The sequence below is a fragment of the Otolemur garnettii genome, unplaced genomic scaffold (assembly GCF_000181295.1).
Source record: "Otolemur garnettii isolate 467f Iridium unplaced genomic scaffold, OtoGar3 scaffold00008, whole genome shotgun sequence".
Taxonomy (NCBI): Eukaryota; Metazoa; Chordata; class Mammalia; order Primates; family Galagidae; genus Otolemur; species Otolemur garnettii.
The window spans coordinates 6,340,899-6,360,894 of record NW_003852403.1 but is presented as its reverse complement, the minus strand read 5'-3'; the positions used below and the strand labels follow the sequence as shown (position 1 = coordinate 6,360,894).

At 49.0% G+C, this 19,996-nt stretch overlaps 1 protein-coding gene across 2 annotated transcripts in view; it reads right to left on the bottom strand.

The window, feature by feature from the left end:
* The window catches only part of ZCCHC24 (zinc finger CCHC-type containing 24), a 58,113-nt gene extending 38,123 nt beyond the window's left edge, over window positions 1–19,990 (bottom strand). For both annotated transcript variants that reach the window (XM_003783517.2, XM_023509506.1), the window contains exons 1-2: window positions 19,604–19,990; window positions 7,005–7,205 (exon numbers count right to left, since the gene is read on the bottom strand). In XM_003783517.2, coding sequence (XP_003783565.1) covers window positions 7,005–7,205; window positions 19,604–19,849 — 447 coding nt within the window. In that variant the 5' untranslated portion in view covers window positions 19,850–19,990. The remainder of the gene's footprint in view (window positions 1–7,004; window positions 7,206–19,603) is intronic.
* Between the last annotated feature and the right edge of the window lie 6 nt (window positions 19,991–19,996).

Here is a 19,996-nt window from a genome sequence, read left to right as displayed (position 1 = left end):
TCTCTCTCTCTCTCTCTCACTTTCTCTATCTCTCTATCTATCTATCTGTCGTACCTCTTTGAGAGTGTTGTTGAGAATTAAATGAACTAATACATATGACATGCTGAACTCAGTGGTAAACTCAGCACTTAGCAGCTATTATTGCCCTTGGGCTGGATGGCTGGCACACTATGTGGGAACAACAGAGGTTGTTTTGTCAAGAACCAAGTGGGACAGGCACTCTTGGGTCCTAAGACTTCTTAGGCCGGCACTAACACTACTGAAGGTGGACTATGGCCCAAACACCACCTTAACCTGCAAGGCAGAATTGCCTTACTGCAACATTCAGAATTGCTCTCTAGCACCTTCTGCCTCTGCGATAGGAGCTTCCAGCCTTCCTACCATACCCAAGCCTCCTCTCTCTGTCCCTAAGACATGTGAGAGGCCCCATCGCTCTGATGAGCTGAGCTCTGGACACTGATATGCTACTTTTCAAACCCTGTTCCTGTGTACACCACCAGGGCCATTGGCAGAGAATGATAAATCACTTTCACTGTTGCCTTCCTCTGACCCTTGTGGCTCCATGGGCAGCTTCAGGGCCCAGGCAGAAATCCTATCCTAGGATTCTACACATCCCACCCCCCCAGTTAGACCATTGAAGATTTTAAAAACATTCAGATTATTTAAAAATTCATCCCCCAGAAGGAAAGGAGATAAAAGAGCAGAAAGAATATTTGAAGAAATAATGGCTGAAAACTTCACAAATCTGATAAAGAATTTTAATCAATGCAACCAAGTAGCTCAACAGACAATAAGTAGGATAAGCATAAAGAGATCCACAAATACATATAGTATAATGAAACTACTGAAAACCAGGGCAAGGAGAGAATAGAACTATATAGGAGTAACATTTTTATATCTCATTGGAATTAAGTTATTACAGATCTGAAGCAGATTCGAGTAAGATTATAAAATAAGCTCTAGAGCAATCACTAACAAAATAACTAAAAGAATGCAGCGAAAAAAATCATTAAAAAATTAAAATGTTACATTAGAAAATTAATACCAAAGAAAGCAATAAAGGAGGAATAGAGGAACAAAAAGATGTAAGTAATTTAGATAATACATGGCAGTAAAATGGCAGATCTAAATCCAACCATATCATTAATGTGAATGGATTAAATAATCCAATCAAAAGACATGGATTTTCAGACTGGACAACAAAAAAAAACCAAGATCCAACTATATGCTATCTATAGGAGAAATGCTTTAGATTCAAATACTGTTGAAAGTAAACAGATGAAAAAATATCTATCATTTGAACAGCAACCCCAAGAAAACTAACTATAAGATCAGATGAAATTGGCTTTAAAACAAAATATATTACTAGAGAAGGACATTTTTATAACAATAAATGGAATACTCCATCAGGAAGATACAGTAAGCATAAACACAGGTACACCTAATAATAGGGTACCAAAACATATGAAACAAAAACAATGAGAATTGAAGAAAAAAGAGCCAAGCAAACAATAATAGTTGAGGACTTCAATATCTCCGCTTAAGATAATGGATAGAAGAACTAGACAGAGTATGAAGCAGGCAATAGAAGATCTAAGCATCACTATAAACCAACTAGACCTAACAGCCATCAAACAACAGCAGAATACATTCTTACAACAGCAGAATACATTCCTTTCAAGCGCACATGAAACATTCTCCAGGATGGCTCATATGCTAGGCTCTGAAACAAACCACAATAAATTTAGAAGGACTGACATAATATAAAGTATGTTCTATGACCACAATGGAATAAAGTTAGAAATCATTAAAAGATGTTTGGGAAACTCACAAATATGTGGATATTAAACAACACGCTTCTAAATAACCAGCGGGCCAAAGAAGAAATCACAAGGGAAATGAGAAAATACCCATGATAAACAAAAATAAAAACATAACATGCCAAAACTTATGGGATGGAGCTCAGAGGGAAATTCAAAACTATAAACATCTCCATTAAAAAAAGAAGAATATAAAGGCAGAAGAAATAGGAAGAAGGATACAAAGACAGTAACTAGGGAAAGAAGAGCAAACCAAGCCTAAAGCAAGCTGATGGAAGGAAATAATAGAGATTAGAGTGGAGAACTGAAAGCAAGGAGTCAAAGAGATATTTGTAAACCCTGTTCATAGCAGCAATATTCACAATAGCCAAAGGTGGAAGCAATCAGCTGTCCATTGATGGATGAAAGGGTCAACAAAACGTGGTATATAGACAGGGTGTCCATAAAACTCAGGTGCAATTTAAAATAGTTTACTATTGAAAGAAACACTCAGCCTTAAAACAGAACAAAACTCTGACACATACTATGAAATAAACGAACCTTGAGGACATTATGCCAAATTAACTAAGCCTATATCACAAAGGACAAATACTGTGCGATTCCTCTAATAAGAGGTATCTGAAGTAGTCAAACTCACAGTGCAGAAAGTACATTGGCATTGGGGGCGGGGGGAGGAACTATTGTATGATAAGTATAAAATTTCAGTGTTACAAGAAAAAGAGAGTTCTGTGGATAGATGATGGTAATGGTCACATAACAGTGTGAATATATTTAATGTCACTGTACTGTATACTTAAAAATAGTTAAGATGGTAAATTGTATCATTCTGTGATTTTACTGCAATTTAAAGATAAAGATTAGAGTGGAATGTAATGAAATAAAGAATAGAAAAGCAATAATCAACTAAACCAAAAGTTGGTTCTTTGAAAAGTCTAACAAAACTGACAAAACTTTAAATTATGAAGTTAGATCGATGAAAGAAAAAGAGAAGATTCAAAGGATTCAAATGACAAGACCCAGAAATGAAGATGGGACATTATTACCAACCTGACAGAAATAAAAAAGATTACAATAAAATACTGTGGACAAATGTGTCAATAAATTAGATAAATTCAATGAAATGGCCTAATTCCTAGAAATACACATGCTACACTGAGTCAAGAAGAAACAGAAGACTGGGGCAGTGCCTGTGACTCAGTGAGTAGAATATCATATACCAAGGGTGGCAGGTTCGAACCCAACCCCAACCAAACCTCAACAACAACAACAACAAAAATAGCTGTGCATTGTGGGTGCCTATAGTTCAAGCTACCCAGGAGGCTGAGAATCACCTAAGCCCAAGAGCTGGAGGTTGCTGTGAGCTGTGACGCCACGGCACTCTACCAAGGGCGACAAAGTGAGACTCTGTCTCTTAAAAAAAAAAAAGAAAGAAAGAAATAGAAGACTAGAATAGACCTATAACAAGTAAACAGATTTAATTAATAATCAAAAACCTAACCCACAAAGGAAAGCCCAGGTTCTGATGTCATCACAGGTGAATTCTACCAAACATTTAAAGAACAATTAATATTAATCTTCACTATTCCAGAAAATAGAACATAATGGGACACTTTCAAAATTATGGGTATTGATGCCTGCTACAAGGAATGAACCTTGAAAACATCACACTAAGTGACAGAAGCCAGTCATAAAAGACCATGTAATCATATGATTCTATTTCTTTCTTTTTTTTTTTTTTTGAGACAGAGTCCTACTCTGTCACCCTGGGTAGAGTGCTGAGGCATCATCGTAGCTCTCAGCAACCTCAAGAGGTTCTCCTACCTCAACCTCCTAAGTAGCTAGGACTATAGGACCTGTCTGATGCTGAATAGTTTTTTTTTATTTTTAATAGAGATGGGGGTCTCACTCTTGGTTGGGCTGGTATTGAACTCCTAAACTCAAGCAATCAACCCACCTTAGGATTGATTACAGGTGTGAGCCACTGAGCCCAGCCTCGTATGATTCTATTTCTAGGAAATGTCCAGAATAGGCAAATCTACATAGATAGTAAGCAGATGAGTAATGGTTGCCAGGGGCTGGAAGAGCAGGAGGTGGAACCCAGAGTACGAAGTTCCTTTCTGACGTGATGAAAATATTCTTTGATGGTGGTGACAGCTGCACAACTATGCGTATACTGGAAATCACTGAATAGTACACTTTAAATGGTTGCATTATACGGTAAGCAAATCATAGCTCATGAAAGCTGTTCCCCCAAAACATTCTACTTTCAATATCGCATATGTTAAGTTTTTTTTTTTTTTGAGACAGAGTCTCACTCTGTTGCCCTGGGTAGAGTGCTGTGGCATCACAACTCACAGCAACCTCCAACTCCTGGGCTTAAGTGAGTCTCCTGCCTCAGCCTCCCAAGTAGCTGGGACCACAGGCGCCTGCCACAACACCTGACTATTTTTTTTTGGTTGCAGCCATCATTGTTGTTTGGCGGGCCCGGGCTGGATTCGAACCTGCCACCTTAGGTGTATATAGCTGGCACCTTAGCCTCTTGAGCCACAGGCGCCGAGCCATTAAGCTTTTATATAATATTTCATTTGCAACATGGGTTTTCTTCTATGGCTCATAAAAGCCTTGTCAACCTGCTCCTTCCTTCAGAAGACTTGTGCTGAGTACTTGTCATGTGAGGTACCTTGAGTTGGCACAAGGTCAGACAGCCCAAAGTGAATCCAGCCTAGCTCCTGCCCTGGAAGATTGTGGTCAGATGATGGGAGGTACACAGCATCCAATTTAAATTCCAACCTGCCCAAACACCTAGTATCTTTCCAGGTGGAAGACCTCTTTGCGTGATCCAAAGGAGAAAAAAAATAACACTAGTAGACATTTATTGAGTGCTTCCTGTGCGCCAGGTCCTGTGCCGAGCATTTTCCATTCATTGTCTCTTTGCATCCTCACAGCACTCCAGTGTGTCAGTGCTCCCATTAGCCTCATGAGATAGATGACAAAATTGATGCTGTGAGCCACTGCTCCCACCGCTTGCGAGGCAAAGAGGGAGATCTTGGGCCTTCAGGAGACCCAGAGAGAAACAGGTTTGGGATGGGGCTGGGAGAAGGCCTCAGCCAGCTCAAGGGAGAAATTGAGGCTCCACAGACCACTCCACTTCTCAACTTGGAGTGGCATGGCCACTCGAGGATGCCAAGAACACTGACTGAGGTCTCAAGCTCCCGTGCTTGTCCTGCCCTCCTGCCCTCCTGCCCTCTCCTCTGCACTGCACCTCTCTCAGATTGTTTCTCCCATTATAAAAGGGGCCCACTACTTCTATTTCTGCCATAGAGCTGAGAGCCCTTCACGACACAGTGACCCAGGCAAAGGAGGAACCAGTGTTGACACTGTACTGGAAAGCAGGTGGGACCCTCTGCCCCAACATTATTTTTTTCTTTCTTTCTTTCTTTCTTTTTTTTGCAGTTTTTGGCCAGGGCTAGATTTGAACCCAACTCTGGCATATGGGGCCGGCGCCCTACTCCTTTAAGCCATAGGCACCGCCCTTTTTTTCTTTTTTTTAAGACAAGGCCTTACTAAATTGCCCAGATTGGTTTTGACTTCTGGGCTCAGATGATCCTCCTGCCTCAGCCTCCTGAGGAGCTGAGACTACTCCCATGAGACACCGTGCCCAGCTTGTCCCAATATTCAGAAGAGCTCTGGCCCTGTCTGGAGAAAGGGTAGTGAGTGCACACGTGTACACACTCGCTTACGCACACTTTCACCATCTCTCCCCCTCTGGCTCACCATCCGCTGCCTTTAGATACTGGTCACACTGCGAGAGGCCTTGACACCCTCCTTTCAAGCCCTCTTGTTCCTGGAAGCTTCCCCAGGCTGCCAGCCCAGAGTGACTGTACCTCCTTGAAACCCTCAGAGCTCCTGCTGGTGTCTGAGTGTCTGTGACCTGCCTGCCTGGGTTAGAATCCCGGCCCTGCACTGACCAACTCAATGATACTGTGTGAGTTCCCTCCAGATGTTTCTTCACACAAAATGAGGCCAAGGAGAGCATTTCACACATAGGGTAGTGTCGTCAAATGAAATATTGCTTGGAGAGCACTTGGCACAGGCCCTGTCTCCTCCTTACTGGGCTCAAGCCTGTTCTGCCCACTCCCCAGCCTGTGGGCATATGTTGAGAGGTAGACAGAGCCCAGTGGGGGTATGGGGTCTGGAGGAAGGCCACCAGTAGGTTAACTCCACCATTCAGGGCCCGGGGCGGGGAACCACACCCCACCTAGGGATCTTATCAAAATGCAGAGCGGGTGGGCCTGCAACCACGCATTTCTAACAAGCTCCACAGAGGCACAGCGGCAGCTGTTCTGGGCCGTACTTGAAGTGGCAAGGACCTAAACCATGGCCCAGCCAATCTTGACCAGAGGCTGGGTAGGCAATGAGCCACAAGGATGCCTCGGCCTCCCACTGGGCCTGGAAGGATTTGGCCCCACCCAACCACGCCTTGGCTTTAACATCTGGAGGGTAATACCACGTGGATTTTCAGAGTTTCCAGGATTCCATTCCCATTACATATATAAAGTAAAAGTAATGCCACATTGTAAAAAATTAGAAAATAGTAAAAATAGTGAAGAAACTCACTGATAATCTCATACTGTATTTAAAATGACTGCTCACCTCAGACCCCACAGTCATGTCTACTGGTGAGTCAGGGTCATCCTTGAGTGAGATGCCCCAGTAGCCCCACCCCGTCACAGAGAAGCATCAGTGAGAGAGAGGCCCAGTCCCGCTTTGCCTGCAGCCCTTGGCAAGAACTATCATGGGGGTACAAAGTCACCTCCTCCACCAGGAGCAGAGGAGGGGGAAGGGCCGCACATCTGGATTCCTGGCCCAAAGCCCACATTCCTTCCCAGCGAGTAGGAGATGAAGCTCCACCCCTCATAGAAGACTTGAACTTCATTTGGGGGCCCAGTGTGGGTCCAGACATCCTTCACCCAGACTGCCAACCAGCCAGCATGGGCCCAAGCTGGGCCTTTGTCCTGTCCACACCACCCAGCCTGGGCTCAGAAACTCCAGAGGGGACAAAAAGATGATGACCAGAAGGCCAGGACCACTCTCAGTGGATAAGCCCCTGGAGACGCTGCTCCACCCGCCCTGTCTACAGAAGCTGGGCTGCAGTCAGCAAGGAAGCCTGTGCTGCGGCCTTACCTGGGGGCAGTCCTTGATGTAATGTCCTTTGTTGAAGCACAGGTGGCACAGGTAGTTGGGCGGGGGCCGCTTGCTGGGCTTGCGGGCCTCAGAGGTGAGAGTCAGGTCAGAGAAGTGCTCAGTGAGGGAGCTGAGGCCATCAGCAATGTTGTTGAGGGAGCCGTAGGGTGAGGCGCTCTTGTACACGCTGCTACTCAGCGCCTGCGGGAGACAGAGGCACAGGGGCTTGTGGGTGCAGCCCTGCGGGAGTTTCTATGCCCCCCCCATACATACACACACACACACACACACACACACACACACACACACGAACTCATACTGAGCATTCAGCTGCCCAAGACCCCGGCCTCCAGGAGCCCGAGTTCAAGTCCTAATTCTGGTCACGTGTCTACGGACAAGCCAGTTAACGACCTGGGCCTCTGTGGCCCTGTCTTTAAAATGGGAATGAGGACTGCTACCCTAGGGTTTCTCTAAGGCTAAAATGAGGTCATGAGTGTAAAGCATTTTATCTCGTGCCTGGCACTTAAGAACCACTCAGTAAATGGTGGTGATGATAATGATAAAGGCTGTTATTAATTACTGTTATTTTTCACTCGCTGTCACTAGGTAACAAGGTATAGTAGAAAGCAACCTGTTAGATTTGGGGCCTTGTCACTAACTGGTGGTGGAGTGACGTTAGGCAAACCTCTGTTGACTCAGTTTCTCTTCTTGGAAGGAAAAGGAACATGAGCTTGCAGCACTATTTCCACTTTACACAAGAGAAGACTAAAGTCCAGCCCTCTGCCTTCTCCTGCGGCATGAGGAGACCAAGCCACTTCTCTGGGAGTCGGAGGAGGGCAGTGGTCCATCTCTCTCACCTCCAGATGACAGGAACCAGACATCTCACTTAGCTTCAAAGCAGATGTGGTCCAGGCCCCCTCCTGCTGTATACAGCCTCTATTTATAGGAGTCACAGGCTCCAGGCGGCCAGGCGCACTGGAATTTAGTGAAGGTGGGCCTACAATGAAGCTGGCAAGGAACAGCTATGGGTCCCCCTTTCCGGGGCAAGGCCAAGGCTGAAAAGAGGTAGCTTCCCCAGGATGGTCAATGACAAACCTAGGCATGGGGCCTGGACACTCCTGGCCCTAGCTCAGTTGTCCCAAAATTGCAGGCGTAAGCAATGGACCTTGGGGGACTTTGGGTCTGAGAAGAGATGAAGCTTTGTTCTTAAGGCTGATAGAGAAGTGGGGCCCTGAAAGTAAGGGCCTCAGTCTCCCTTACAGAGATGGGGCAGATTTGGGCCCAGAGTGGGACAGGCTTCTTTGTGTCCCCTCAGTGTAGGATGGGAAGGAGGTAGCTCGGGAGCTGGTCCCTCCCTCAGTATACCCAGCTCTGGGGGTCTGCCATTCCCCTCCTAATGGACACAGCCTTAATCACCTCGGTCTCTTGGGACACACTGCTTTGTGACCAGAGTGTTTTCCCTCTCTGGGCTTCTGTTCCCTCTCATGTACTTGTGGACCAGAGCTTGGGATGTGAAAGTAAAAGAATAAACATCACATCTGGGGCAACCAAAACAGTAGGTGGCAGTGACTGGGGTTCCACTGAATCTGGGGTCCCAAATCTGCTCCACTACTGCCCAGCCCTATCATGGGATGCATCATGCAACCCAGGGCCCGCAGGTGCGCAGGGGCTGCACTCAGCCTCAGAGGGACCCTGCCCTCAGACAAGCCCAAGATACAATGGTCCAACCTGAGAGGCAGTGGGTCTCCCATCCCTGGAGGAAAGTGAGCCAGTGGGGTCAGCCTTATGGGACATGGTGGGGGAGTGGGGAGAAGGGGTCCAATAGAAATCAGATTCGATGATAATAGTAACAGATCCCATAAGCTTTACTATGTCTCCAGCAGTGGAAATTTTATACATATTAAGACAGCTGATTTTTACTCTAACCTATGGGTCACTATCCCCATTTTACACATTAAATGACTGTCTTCAAGCCCGTCTTAAATGACCTAGGAAGCTTGTAACAAATACAAGCCACACCTTAGACCTACCAAAACAGCTGACTACCTGGGACTGTGAGCACGAAATCTGCATTTCTGGGTGTATAGTAAAATACACACCAAAAATTGTCATTTCAACAACTTTAAGTGTACAGTTCAGTGGCATTAAGTGCATTTACAGTGTTGTGCAACCATCACCACCATCTACCCCCAGAACTTTTTCATCTTCTCAAACTAAAACTCTGCACCCATCAAACAACAACTTCTCCTCCCCCTCCCCCAAGTAGTGGGTGCTTTCTAAGCTTCCCTAGGGTCAGTTGGGGTACAACTGGCCCAGCCCCACCCAGTTGAGAGCACTGAGACCTTCCAACCAGCAAGGTCTCTCCCTATCTTCACTCTAAGACACTCCTCAAAGCAGGAGACCCCTCCTACCCCAAATAGGCCCCAGCCTTTCAGAGAAAAGTTCATCCAAACAAGAAACTTGAAGCTCCAAATGGTGTGACTCACGCTCATAGCTGGGAAATGTAATTTCACAAATAACAACCCTCTTATTTTCTTCCCCCCTTTTCTTTTTCTTTCTTTCGTTCTTTTTTTTTTTTTTTCTTTTCTGGATAAGATTTAACCAAGTCCACAGGAATCAGGACTGTTTTGGCAGCAGACTGTCAAGAGGAAGGGGAAGTTCAGTGGGTGCCAAAAAGTGCACTAATTACACCCTGAAAACCTCTCTCCCCCGTCTTGTGGCCACGCTCTCCTGCCCACGGGCAGCCCCGTGGGCATCCCTGGGCAGCCAGAGGCCTTGGAGCAGCCAGCCCACTGCCTGGCAGCTCCATACTCCACCCACTGCCTCTCAAGGGCCACAGCTTCACCCCTGCCCACGGCAGCTTTATGCCAGAGCTCTCCCTCCTCACGACCTCCCTAGTCTAGTCTCCAAGGGCTACTCCTGCTCCCTTCCGCCAGCTCTAAGTCAAGATGAACATTACCCTTGAGCTGAAAGCGGAGATCCTGTCAGCTGATCCAGCCTCATTTTGAAGTTATAGATAGAGAAACTGAGGCCCAGAGAGGCACCAGGACATAGACCAGGGCACCCATCCAGGCCTCAGGGCCAGAAGTCCTGCTTGCCTGGCTGGTGCACAGGGCGGGTGGGGCAGGGAGCTGTTTCCTCTCTGAAGCCTCGTTTGAGCTTGGGCCATGGAGGTGAAAGGCGAGTCAGCCTTCCGACTGTTTCCACAGCCTGGGGGACTGGCCAGAGCCGAGGCCAGCACACACAGAGTTCTGTCCCACCCCACACAGAGCTGGGGCCTGGTCTCTTGGTTTCCCATTTATACACTATAAATGGAGAGAAAAAGAACGGCCACCTTGATTATGTCTGCTATCATGCCTTCCTGGGGTGCAAACACCAGGAACTGAAAGACGGCCCAGAGCCCAGTATGCAGAACACCCTCTTCCCCTTACTCAGGCCTCAGACTCCAAAGAACAGTGTAAAAAAGCACAAACTGAAGTGCTCCCAAGGCCCGACTGGCCAGTGACGCCTCCTCCAGGGGCTTCCCTGAACCCCCAGCTGTGGCTCAGTCCAGCAATGTGATTGGTGGAGAAAGTGACTACCATGTAATTCTGCCTGCCGTTGCCTGGTGCAGCTCTGAAGCCTCTCATCTCTTTGCAAGAGTGATGCTTCCTCACTCTCCCACAAGGCTGGATATCCCTAAAGACAAAGGTTCTGCAACCCTCCATCACCCCAGAGCCAGGACTGTTTTGCTGTCCCGACTCCTGTCTTGGGTGCAGACGGTCACAGGTAGGGCAGGGCCTGGGAGACCCACTGACAGACAGGGCAATGGGTGCCCGAACACCATAAAGCAGTCATTTTCAACTGGTGTGTCTCAGCCCACTGGTATGCCATGAGAGATCTTAGGTGTGCTGTGAAAATTTTTAAATACCATTAATTAAATTTTTTTTGAACGATGTTCAAAGCACAATAAATATATTCCTTTTTTTTGACCAACATAATTTAAGTGTGCTACCGAAGTTTAACTATAGGTTCAAGTGTGCCATGAAATTAAATAAAAGGTTGAAGAATGCTGCCTTAAATGGTTCAAGTTGGGGTCTCAGCAGCCCTGGGTACTGGGTGTAAGGGTACTCTCTGCCTAGATTAGGCCTCTCCAGGAAAGAGTGGAGGGCAGACCCACGTATGTGGTAGGTAGATGCCCCTAGGCGATCCAGGCCTAAATCACTGGCCTTGGGGAAGAGGCTGCCTCTCTTTCCTCCCTAGGTCAGTGACCCCAACAGATAGCAGTAAGCCCGGGACCCTCCCACCATATGTGAGGGACTGAGCATCAGGCTGGAACTTCTCCAAGGTTCTTGCTCGGCTATTAGGGAAAGTTAGATGGCAAAACACTATAGTTTATCCTCCTTGTGCTACGTCTGATACACCTGACTAGATCTTTTGCTTTTCTTAGTTTCCTATATTGGGCATGCGCACAATTTTTTCTTTTGTAGAGACAAGGTCTTACTCTGTCACCCAGCATGGGTCACAGCTCACTGTAACCTCAGAATCCTGGGCACAAACAATCCTCCTATCTTAGCTTCCTGAGTAGCCAGGACTATATAGTTTCACACCACCACAGCTGGATAATATTTAATTTTTTTGTACAGATGAGGTCTCACTATGTTGCCCAGCTTGGTTTCAAACTCCTGGCCTTAAGAGATTCTCCTAAAGTGCTGAAATTACAGGCATGAGCCTGGCCCAGTCAAGAACACTATTTAGGGCTGGGCGTAGGGGCTCATGCCTGTAATCCTAGCATTCTAGGAGGCCAAGGTGGGAGGATCACTTGAACTTGTGGGTTTGTGAGACCAGCCTGAGCGAGAACAAGATCCCATCTCTAAAAAAAAGTAGCTGGGCCTTATGGCCAGTGCCTGTAGTCCCAGCTACTTGGGAGGCTAAGGCAAGAGATGCCACAGCACTCAACCTAACCCTGGGGCAACTGAGTGAGATTCTGTCTGAAAAAAAAAAAAGATCACTATTTGAATGGGCATTATCAGTCCCATTTTATAGAGCAAGAAACTGAGGCTCAGAGAGGTTGAGGAACTTGCCCAAGGGAACACAGATACTTATGTGCTAGCCTGTTGTATTTCAGCCTTTACATGACCTCCCAGGCTTGGCTTCTCCTATACGAAGAGGAGCCAGAGGAAAATGCCAGGCATGGACCATTCTCCTTGGCACAGAGGCCCTGTGATGTCATATACTAAGCCATTTAGGCTGGAAAGATGATGGACCAGTTTCTCTAGGCTGCATGAGGACTTTGGGCTCTGGGATGGATGGTGGTTTTGCTATAGAATATGGGGTGCAGAGGCAGAGCTCTCCAGGGCTGACTCCACTGTTCCCCAGAGAAAGTCCCCCTCTCCTCCCCTCCCCCAGGACAGTGAGAGGGCACAGTGGGCAAGCGGTGGGCAGGAATCAGGGCAGATAGGCAGAAGCCTCGGAGGGCAGCCCAGAGGGAGAAGGGAAGGCACAGAGACAGGACAGGAGACAGAAAAGAGAGACAGAGAGAGTAGGTAATAATGGAGTGCAGCATCCGCTGGGAAGGGCACGACAAGGCTATTGGAAGGCAGTGCCTAGGGCCAGGCCACCAGGCAGGGGCAGCCCTGAAAAGGCTGCACAGAAGCAAGTGCTGAGTGGTCCTGCCTGAGAAGGCCCTGGAGGAGGAACTCTCTGATTTGGCCCCTGCACTGTGGGACCTCTTTTCATTAGCTGAACAACTGCTTTCTTATCCCAAAGCCACCCCTACCCCACCCCCCCAAGACACGCGCATGCACACGCACCCACACTCCTCTGTTTGGGACAAGAAACCATTTATCCCACAATGACTCCACCCCTTCTTCAATGGGGATCTGCACTTCTACTCCTAGGGGTCTATCTGGGGCTCCCATCACTGGGAGTCTAATACATGTATGTCCTGTACACACAAAAGTGGACTCGGGCTGGGCTCAGAGACAGAGGGTAACGACCATGTACAAGGCAAGGAGAGGCCTGATGAAAACCAGGCCACATCTTAACCCAGTAGTGCTCAGCCTCTGGTTCTATGTCCATTCCTGAGGTCTAAAGATGACCTGTGGGCCAGGAAGGTACGGGGCTGGCCATGACAGGGCAGGACCCCTTCACCCAGGACCCCACAGGGCACCACTGCCTCCCGGAGGACCAACACCCAGCACCTATAAAACACAGTTCCCTGCATACAGCCAGTGCTCAGTAAAATACTCTAATTTAAATAATCAGGCTCTTTTTGGTGAGGGGAGTGGGTAGGAGGAACGGGCAGTGGTATCAGGACAAGGTAGAGAAGACGCAAGGGACTCCCTCTTCCTCCTTGGTTCTAGCTTCTGCTCAGGGTCACCACTCACCTGACAGGTGCTCACCTTTCACAGCTACATACCCTCTACCCAGCTAGTTAAGCACTAGGGACCAGGCTGTCTCTCACTGCTAGAGTGTGCTGAATGAAAGCAAAAAGCATGAATATGAGAATCCTAGGGCTGGAAAGGTCCCTAATATTTAGTCAGTCTGGGGTACCACCAAGGCTGCAGCCTATATATCAGGGGACTTCATATACCTGGGATCTACTGTCACGTGCAAATGTGTGTGCGCACATGCTTGTACTCTGCATTGTTCTGACAAGAACTTTAGCTATCTTTAAATTCTCAAAGAGGTCCTTAATCAAAGAGACCCCAGGACCATCAGCATACCTAAGCCTCTGCTGGGACACCCCTGGGGACAAGGTTTCACTATCTCCCAAGTCAGCTAATCCCATTAATTAAGCAATCAATAAACTTTTCTATGAGATAAAATGAGAGTCTAAGAGACTGAAGAGAATATTTACATAATCACCAGCCCAGAGATGGAAGAGAGGTGTCGCCCATGGGTCAAGTCAGCCATCTATCCACCCACCTACCCGCCCATCTAGTAAACCTTAACTGATCACCTAGCATGTTCTGGGCACTGGCTAAACATCAGATGCCAGGATTGCAATGGATAAAAGATAAGATTCTTATTCTCAGAGTGCTAACAATCTAGCTATTGAGACAGACTCACTCTGAATATTATAGGACAAGACTAGATGTTAAACAGCTCACCAGAAGCATCTACAACTTATCTGTCACAGGATCACAGCAGCTAGAGGGAGCACTGCTGCCACGGCAGCCAGGTAAAGCCACTGAGAGGTGTCACATCCATGTGTCATACCTGTCCATTGCACATGGGTGTAAAATGGCATTTTAGGTAGAAGCAATACCAAGTACGAAAGCTTAGAGGAGTGGGATTGCTTGGTGCTTTCAGAAAACTCAAGTAGACCAGACTGGCCCAAAGAGGGCTGAATACAGGATTACACACCACCACCACCATACGCACACACACAGATGCATAACATATCCTAAAACCCAGGCTGGAGCCCTGGTTCTGCCAACAATAGCCTAAACCATCATCTTCCTCTTCAAGGCCCTTACTTTCCCCATCTGGACATTTGGGTTGCTGCACACAGGCTAGGATGTGGATTAAAAAGTGCTTAGTGTCCATCTCCTAAAACAGGCCAGCCTTGGACTAGTGTCTGGTGGAGCTCCACACTGGCTTTCTGGGGAGCAGCTAGAGCAGGGACTTGGCAGGAAAGCCAGTACCCATAATCAATGCCTACCACTCCTCAAAAGGTTTAGGATCAGAGACAAAATGTCAGAGGCACTAAGTCTTGCATGGCACTAGGGCCCAGAGACTGACCCAGATGAGAGCTAATGTTGGGGCCAACTTCAGGACAAGTCACAGAGCCAACTCATGGCTGAAACACAGAAGAGTACTAGATCTAGCTCTGTGGCTGACTTGCTGAGTGACTTGCCAGGTCTCTGTGTTCCCATCTATAAAATGGTAGCAGCTATGAGGAAATAGATGTGAAGAAAAAAGCACTGCTCAAGAGTAAGGGACTGCTTTGCAAGGGCCATCTTCTTCAGGGTCCCTCCTCTGACAGCATCTGGCTCTCTGTGGCTTGTAATTACTAACTATAATGCTGCCTGCTTTCTTCCCTCCCACCTGACTCAGAAGGTCCATGAGGTGTGATCTTCTCTCTGAGCCCACGCTTGCCCAGTCAACTTAATTCGACAGAGGGAGGGTCAGGTTGCCTCAGCCAACGGTCTCTCAAATGACGGTCTTCCATCCCTGAGTCACAGTTCAGCTTTCCAAGAGTAGCTAAGGGAGCTGAGGGTATCCTCCCAAGCTTCTTGGCTAAGGGAGAATGGCCAGTCCTCCCAGGCCCTGGGGCTGCCCCCCTCAACCCAAGCCACACAGATCACAAAGGCTGCTGGGAACCAGCCTCAGCTCCTGAACCCCACTCTCAGCTCTAGCCAGGCAAACACCATCCTTGGGCAGAAATGTGGCTTTGTTTTATACATCCATACTGGTCAGGTGGCCCCTGGGCTTTTTTACACCCATCAAGGGCAGGTGACACAATCAAACCCTCAGAAAACTATTGAGACTAGGGCCTTCTAAAGCAAGATGCCACAGATGCTTGCTTAAGAGTTCTTATAGCCATTCTGTGCAGAAAGGCTGAGGCCCTGGGAGGGGTCGTCTGTTAATCTGCATGGCACTCGTGCTGCTGTTCTCAAATCTCCCATGGGTGGACCCAAAGAGCAAGATGCTCTCGATGCTCCAGAAGATAATGCTTCAACCCAGTATGGGGCACCTAAGTTAACAGCTCTAGGAAGAGCTTCCTAAAAGTTAAAACTATCCAACAAGGGAGAGGTTCGCCTCAGTGGAGTATCCCTGGGCCTTGAGATGTTTGGAAGAATGCTGGCAGCTATTCTGTGCCAAAAACATTCTCTGGCCAAATAGATTTGGGAAATGTTGGCTGAAGAAAGGTTAACAGGTTTTGTATTGCAGATCTTCTCAGAGCCTTCATTGTGGTAGCCAGGAAAGACAGTATGCTGTGCTTTCCAATTGTACTTGACACCAAAGTCTTTCCCTCAACATCCGTAAAGTAGGGGTCTCTTGACAGCTATACTTTCCAGCTACCTGTCTCCCTGAAAGAAGGGAAGAAAACAACTGCCCTAAGAATCTAGCCTGAATGCAATGAGATAGCCATGTCCACCTGGGGGCCAAGGGGTTATAGGGACTACCTAGCAGAGGCTCTTAGCATCCTTAGGGGCACAAGAGGTAATGTTTAACAAGGACATAGTTCCAGTTTTCCAGAGGTAGACTCTTCACTGCTATGAATTAAAATTCGAAACAAAACTTACCAGACCAGACCCCATGCTGCCCAACCCCCACTCCTAAGAATTACCTGGAGAGAAGAGGAGGGCCTCACCCAAGGGCCACAGGAACCCTTCTTCAAAGGCATATGTATATTGTTGCCATAGAGCAGGTTTTTGAAACTGGGGTTTACGGGACCTAGTTTCTATACACCGAGGCCTTTTAAAACTGTACAAGATGTGCCTGCTTTGGCCTGGCACACTCTCCACGAGCTGGGAAGCCCCAAGAATCCAAGCCACCTCCTGGTGCTTGCTCCTGTACTTGTATGTGAACTCTGCCATCTCCCTCTCTGCTCCCAGGGCCAGTGTGCCACTCAGAACCCTTGGCTTATCTTCAGCTTCCCGAGCTGAGGTTCCAGGGGCACAATGGGCTTCTGTGCCCCCATGTCCTCACCCCCCCAAATCCCAGCTGCATTCATGGTGTTTAGCTATTGTGGTGGGAGCAGCCTGGGGGTGGTGCAGGAGGGAGGTGGGCTCTTGGCACAGGAGCTGGCACAGACAGGCTGTGGTCAGCGGTCAGCATGCAAGTCACATCCGCAGGCACTGCCATGGGGCCTGCCAGGCCTTGCACAGAATGGCGACACTTCTGGGCCCCCTGGGTCCCTTCATAGAGTCCCCTCCAGCCCACACACGACTTGCTTCCTCTCTGACCAGCCCTTTGGTGGCACTGAGGTAGGGGGTGGTTTTTTTTTTTTTTTTTGCCTTCTTAGCCAGTTGCTATTTTAGAGCCAGATTAGGTCACCAGCTAAGCCCTGGATATAGGAAAGGCCTGTCCCCAGGAGCACAGCTGGGGCTCGAAGAGTGTTTAGGAGGTAAAGTGGGTGGGGGGTGAGGTCGAGTGAGCCTGAAGCCAAAAGAGTCTTCCAGGAGTCAATAGGCACAGCCCTCCAGTCCCTCTGAGGAAGCCACTGTCCTGTAAGCATAAGACACGCCCCTGTTATCTCCTCCCCTAACCCAGCCTGCATTCAGGCACATAACCCCTTGTCTGAACAGGTCTCAAATCCCAGACATACCATCCTGGGGGACAGCAGAGACTAAATCTAACAGATGGGTAAACTGAGGTCCAAGAGAGACAGGGTTCCTTTGAGTTAGGTTATGAGAGACTTTTCCCATCACTATACAGTATACCTGTTCCTTCTGCACTATGCCCCTTCATGGGGAAATGAGGTTTACAGCAAGAAGAGAGAGGAGGTCCCACTGAGCTCCAGCTAGGAACCTAGATGCCAGGAATTTTTTTTTTTTTTGAGACATAGTCTCAGTATGTTGCCCTCGGTGGAGTGCCATAGTGTCACAGCTCACAGCAACCTCAAACTCTTGGGCTTAAGCGATTCTCTTGCCTCAGCCTCCCAAGTAGCTGGGACTATAGGCGCTTACCACAATGCCCAGCTATTTTTTTGTTGTAGTTGTCATTGTTGTTTGGCAGGCCCTGGCTGGGTTCAAACTGCCAGCCTCAGTGTATGTGGCCGGTGCCCTAGCCCCTAAGCTACAGGCGCTGAGCCAGATGCCAGAAATTTTTAAGAAAAGGAACAACATCCTACTCTCTCAGGGGGTCTTGATGGTCAAGAGCTCCCAGGTCCTCTCAGTGCAGACCTAAAGGCAGGGAACAAGGCCACCAAAGGGTGGAAGCAGGGGGAGGATAGCAGAGGCTAATTAGGGAGCCCCACTTGAGCTGCAGGTCATGGTCACCCTCCTTCCTAGAAGAGCTCACTTGGGGCTCCCACAGCCCCTTCCATTAAGTCACCCACTGTTCATACTCTGCACTGGCTTGTCTGTCTACTCATCTATGGCCCCCACTAGCCTGTGGCTGCAACCCAGAGCTCAACAAGTGTTTGGTAAGAGAACAAAGCCCCAGACACTGAAGTAACACCCCACAAACAGTCCTCCAAAGTCAGTGGACACCTGAAGCCAGTTCCCTGAAGAGGCAGAAAATTCTCTTACAAAAAAGAAAGATCCCCAGCCAGGAACAATTCCTCAAGTGGAGAGAATGCCTTACAGTTTACCAAGAGTTTTAGCATACAAATGCTTTTGCTTGGCACCAAAGGGTGCCTTTCCAGACTCATCTACCTCCACTATGCCCAGCCTCCCTACACAGGTCAATAGGTTGGCCTGAGTGGTGCTGGCCTTAGGCCAGCATTTTACATGGCCATGTCTACCCCAGTAAATAACCTCAGAGTTAAACATGCTTATGAGGCCCCTGCCTCCTCATCTCATCCCCAGCATCCAGGCCCTTTCCCCAGCCCATTCAGGACTTTGACTCCCCTAAAACGAACCCATGTGCCCAGGTCTAGAGAGAAAGTAACCCCATGTGCATCCCCCACCTTCTGCACCTTTGCAGAGAAAGACCCCACAAGGGGAGGAAAACAGATAAGTGTCTGCAATTCCCAAATGAGGCAGGAGTAAGTGGGGGTGTCAGAGGGGGAGGATTTCCTCTGGGCTAGCTAGAGAGAAAAGTGGAATCTAGGCAGGCTTCAGAGAGGACTCCTCAAAAGGGTTTGGGAGAAGGTGATGATCTGTGTATTTATCTAGCTGGCAAAGAGGCACTGCCCAGTCGACTTTGTAACTGAATCCACCAAATAGGCAGACTTTGTGACATAGCCGGCCCAGGTTTCTGCAGAAGGCACTGGGCAGCTGGAAACTCTCCCCTTATCTAGTCCCCCTCCCAAGAGCTCAAGAGGATTTCCCTTTCATTTCCTTCCAGGCTGGGGGGGCGGGGGGCAGAGGACAGCACAGTATGCGGGGTCAAGCCTTAAAAACCACTTCCTATGTGGTTGGAGGAGGGCAAGCAGCTGGAGGATGTATCTGGGGGTCCCCGTGTGAAAACAGGAGGAAAAGCCCCCTCTGCACTCACTGCTATCCAGGGTGCCCCTCCGGTCAGGAACCACAGAAATCAGAGAAAAAAAGATTTCAGGCCTTCCAGAGGAGCTTGGAGCAGAATTTGCAGTTTCGGTCCCAAGCCAGCGGTGGCCAGGAGGCTGATAGAGTTGGGCGTGGGAAGGACACTTGGAAGGGGCTCCCCGCCCTGGCCGCACCCCAGCTGTCTGTAGGGAATCCGGAGACAACCTCCCCCAACTCCCTCTCCCAGCCCCCTACGAGCAGGGCTCCCCAGGCTTGGAGAGGGGGCAGGAGAGCCCCGCCCGGGCCTGAGCTGCTCCCGGCCGGGCTCAGCCGGGAGGTGACGCGTTCCCGGTGCCCCGGGGACTTCGGGCGGCGAGTTTGGCAGAATCGAACGAAGCTAAGCCAAGACCAGCCGAGCGATGCGGAGCTGGGCAGAGTCAGGCCAGGAAGAGCTGGACAGATAGGAAACCGTCCGGCTCAGTGGGGCGGAGGGCGGGGGCGCGCGGGGGCACCCACCTCTCCCCGCTGCAGCTGGAAAAAGCTGTTGAGATAGCTGGAGTGCAAGGGCGAGCCCAGTTGCTCTGGGCGGCCCTTGCCGAAGGCCAGCTCCGGCGGTGCGGCGGCGGCTGTGGGCTCCGGCCGGAAAGCATCGAAGGCGCTGGTTTGGTGAGTGTCCTGCAGCGACAGGTAGACCCAGTTGAGCAGTTGGGCCGGCTGGTATACCGAGGCGGCGCTCGTGTCGATGGCCGACAGCAGGCTCATTTTGCCGCGGCGGTGCCGGCCCCTCCCCGGCCGCCCGCTTGCGACCCCCCCAAGCGGAGGGGCGGGCACCGGGGAGCCTGCGCCCACCGCCAGCCGCCCGAGCCCTGTCGGCGACCGCCCCGCGTCCTGCGTCCTGCGCTCTGCCCG